The sequence below is a fragment of the Sphaeroforma arctica genome (assembly GCF_001186125.1).
Source record: "Sphaeroforma arctica JP610 unplaced genomic scaffold supercont1.3413, whole genome shotgun sequence".
Taxonomy (NCBI): Eukaryota; class Ichthyosporea; order Ichthyophonida; genus Sphaeroforma; species Sphaeroforma arctica.
Window position 1 is genome coordinate 1 of NW_014037145.1, and position 1,934 is coordinate 1,934.

The 1,934-nt window shown below is 39.6% G+C and overlaps 1 protein-coding gene across 1 annotated transcript; it reads right to left on the bottom strand.

Moving 5' to 3' along the window:
* Nucleotides 1–40: 40 nt before the first annotated feature.
* Nucleotides 41–905, bottom strand: SARC_13544 (hypothetical protein; the record flags this gene model as incomplete). The annotated part of the gene is made up of 2 exons (XM_014292324.1): nucleotides 773–905; nucleotides 41–171 (listed from the first exon to the last, which is right to left on the bottom strand). Coding segments are annotated over exons 1-2 (261 nt in total), but the record flags the coding sequence as incomplete, so codon positions are not given.
* Between the last annotated feature and the right edge of the window lie 1,029 nt (nucleotides 906–1,934).

A 1,934-nucleotide genomic window follows, 5' to 3' on the forward strand; every position in this document is an offset into this window, starting at 1 on the left:
TAATATATATAAAATATGTGTGTGTATACACACAACTTACGATGTCTACGGAGGCATAGTCCTCCTCCACCCGGCTGACTATGCTGGCATCCATATTCCAGCACAGGAATCGGCGCTTAGACGCGTCTGGCTCTACTTGTGAACTGGGTTGGAAAGGCTCTTGCTGCAGGCCTAGAGGGCAGACACAAAATTGAAGGTATAGTTAAAGTAAAAGTATCGGCACTCAAGTATGTGCAAACTGTGCTCGTTTACTCGTTCATGTATAATTGTTTACATAACTAACACTCAAGTGTAGACTACACACGTGTACTAGTTGGCAAGGGATCGAGCTGCAGGCCTGGAGAGTGAGGGAGAGAATGAGAGGTATAAATATACCCCACAAATACATGATACACGCTATACGAGAGTTTGCGGATACAAATTGAATGTGTAATTTAGTCCCTAGATACGTGTATATATATACTCTTAACAAGACTCATATACACATAATTTATATTAACAAGACTCATATACACAATTCATATACGCATGAGCTCACCGAGTAGCTGTGCCAGGTGACTGGCCGTTCACATATCATGTACACAATCTATGAATAAGAGCAGCAATCATGCAAATCCCTTGTAAACAGATTCAAAAACATACACACACACACATACACACACACACACACACACACACACACATACACACACACACACACACACGCACACACACACACACTCACGTACACACACACACACATTCCCTTACAAACACATGCGCATGTGCGTACCTTGCAGCTTCTTGACTGTTTCCTCGACTGTCTCTGCCACGTGCATAGTGACTGGCGGTACGTCGTCTCTCTTGTGGTGTCGTTCCTCAACCACATCAGGTATGTCGTCCAGGCCATCAACCTCAAACATGGCATCTGATGTGATTGGATATTAGTGTGGTGAGATATTAGTGTGATGAGATAATAGTGTGGTGAGATATTAGTGATGAGATATTAGTGTGGTGAGATTTAATTGTGGTGAGGTAATATTGTGATGAGATAATAAGTGTGATGATAATAGTGTGATGAGATATTGGTGTGGTGAGATATTAGTGTAGTAGGATATTAGTGTGGTGAGATATTAGTGTGGTGAGATATTACAGTGATGGAATATGAGTGTGGTGAGATATTAGTGCAGTGAGATATTAGTGTGGTGAGATATTAGTGTGACGAGAAAATAGGTTCGATGAGATATTAGTGTGGTGAGAAAATGGTGTGATGAGAAATGAGTGTGGTGAGATATTAGTGTGGTGAGATAAGAGTGTGGTGAGATATTAGTGCGATGAGATATTAGTGTGGTGAGATATTAGTATGCTGACATATGAGTGTGGTGAGACATTAGTGTGGTGAGATATAAGTGTGATGAGATAATAGTGTGGTGAAATATTAGTGTGATGAGATATTAGTGTGGTGAGATAATAGTGTGATGATATATTAGTGTGGTGAAATATTAGTGTGGTGAGATTTAATTGTGGTGAAATAATATTGTGATGAGATAATAAGTGTGATGAGATAATAGTGTAGTGAGATATTAGTGTGGTGAGATATTAGTGTAGTGGGATATTAGTGTGGTGAGATATTAGTGTGGTGAGATATTACTGTGATGGAGTATTGGTGTGGTGAGTTATTAGTGTAGTGAGATATTAGTGTGGTGAGATATTCGTGTGATGAGATAATAGGTTCGATGAGATATAGTGTGGTGAGATATTAGTGTGAGGAGATATTAATGTGGTGAGATATGAGTGTGGTGAGATATGAGTGTGGTGAGATATGAGTGTGCTGAGATTTAAGTGTGGTGAGATAATAGTGTGATGAGATAATAGTGTGATGAGATATTAGTGTGGTGGGGTTTTAGTGCGATGAGATATTAGTGTGGTGAGATATTAGTTTGAGGAGATAGTAA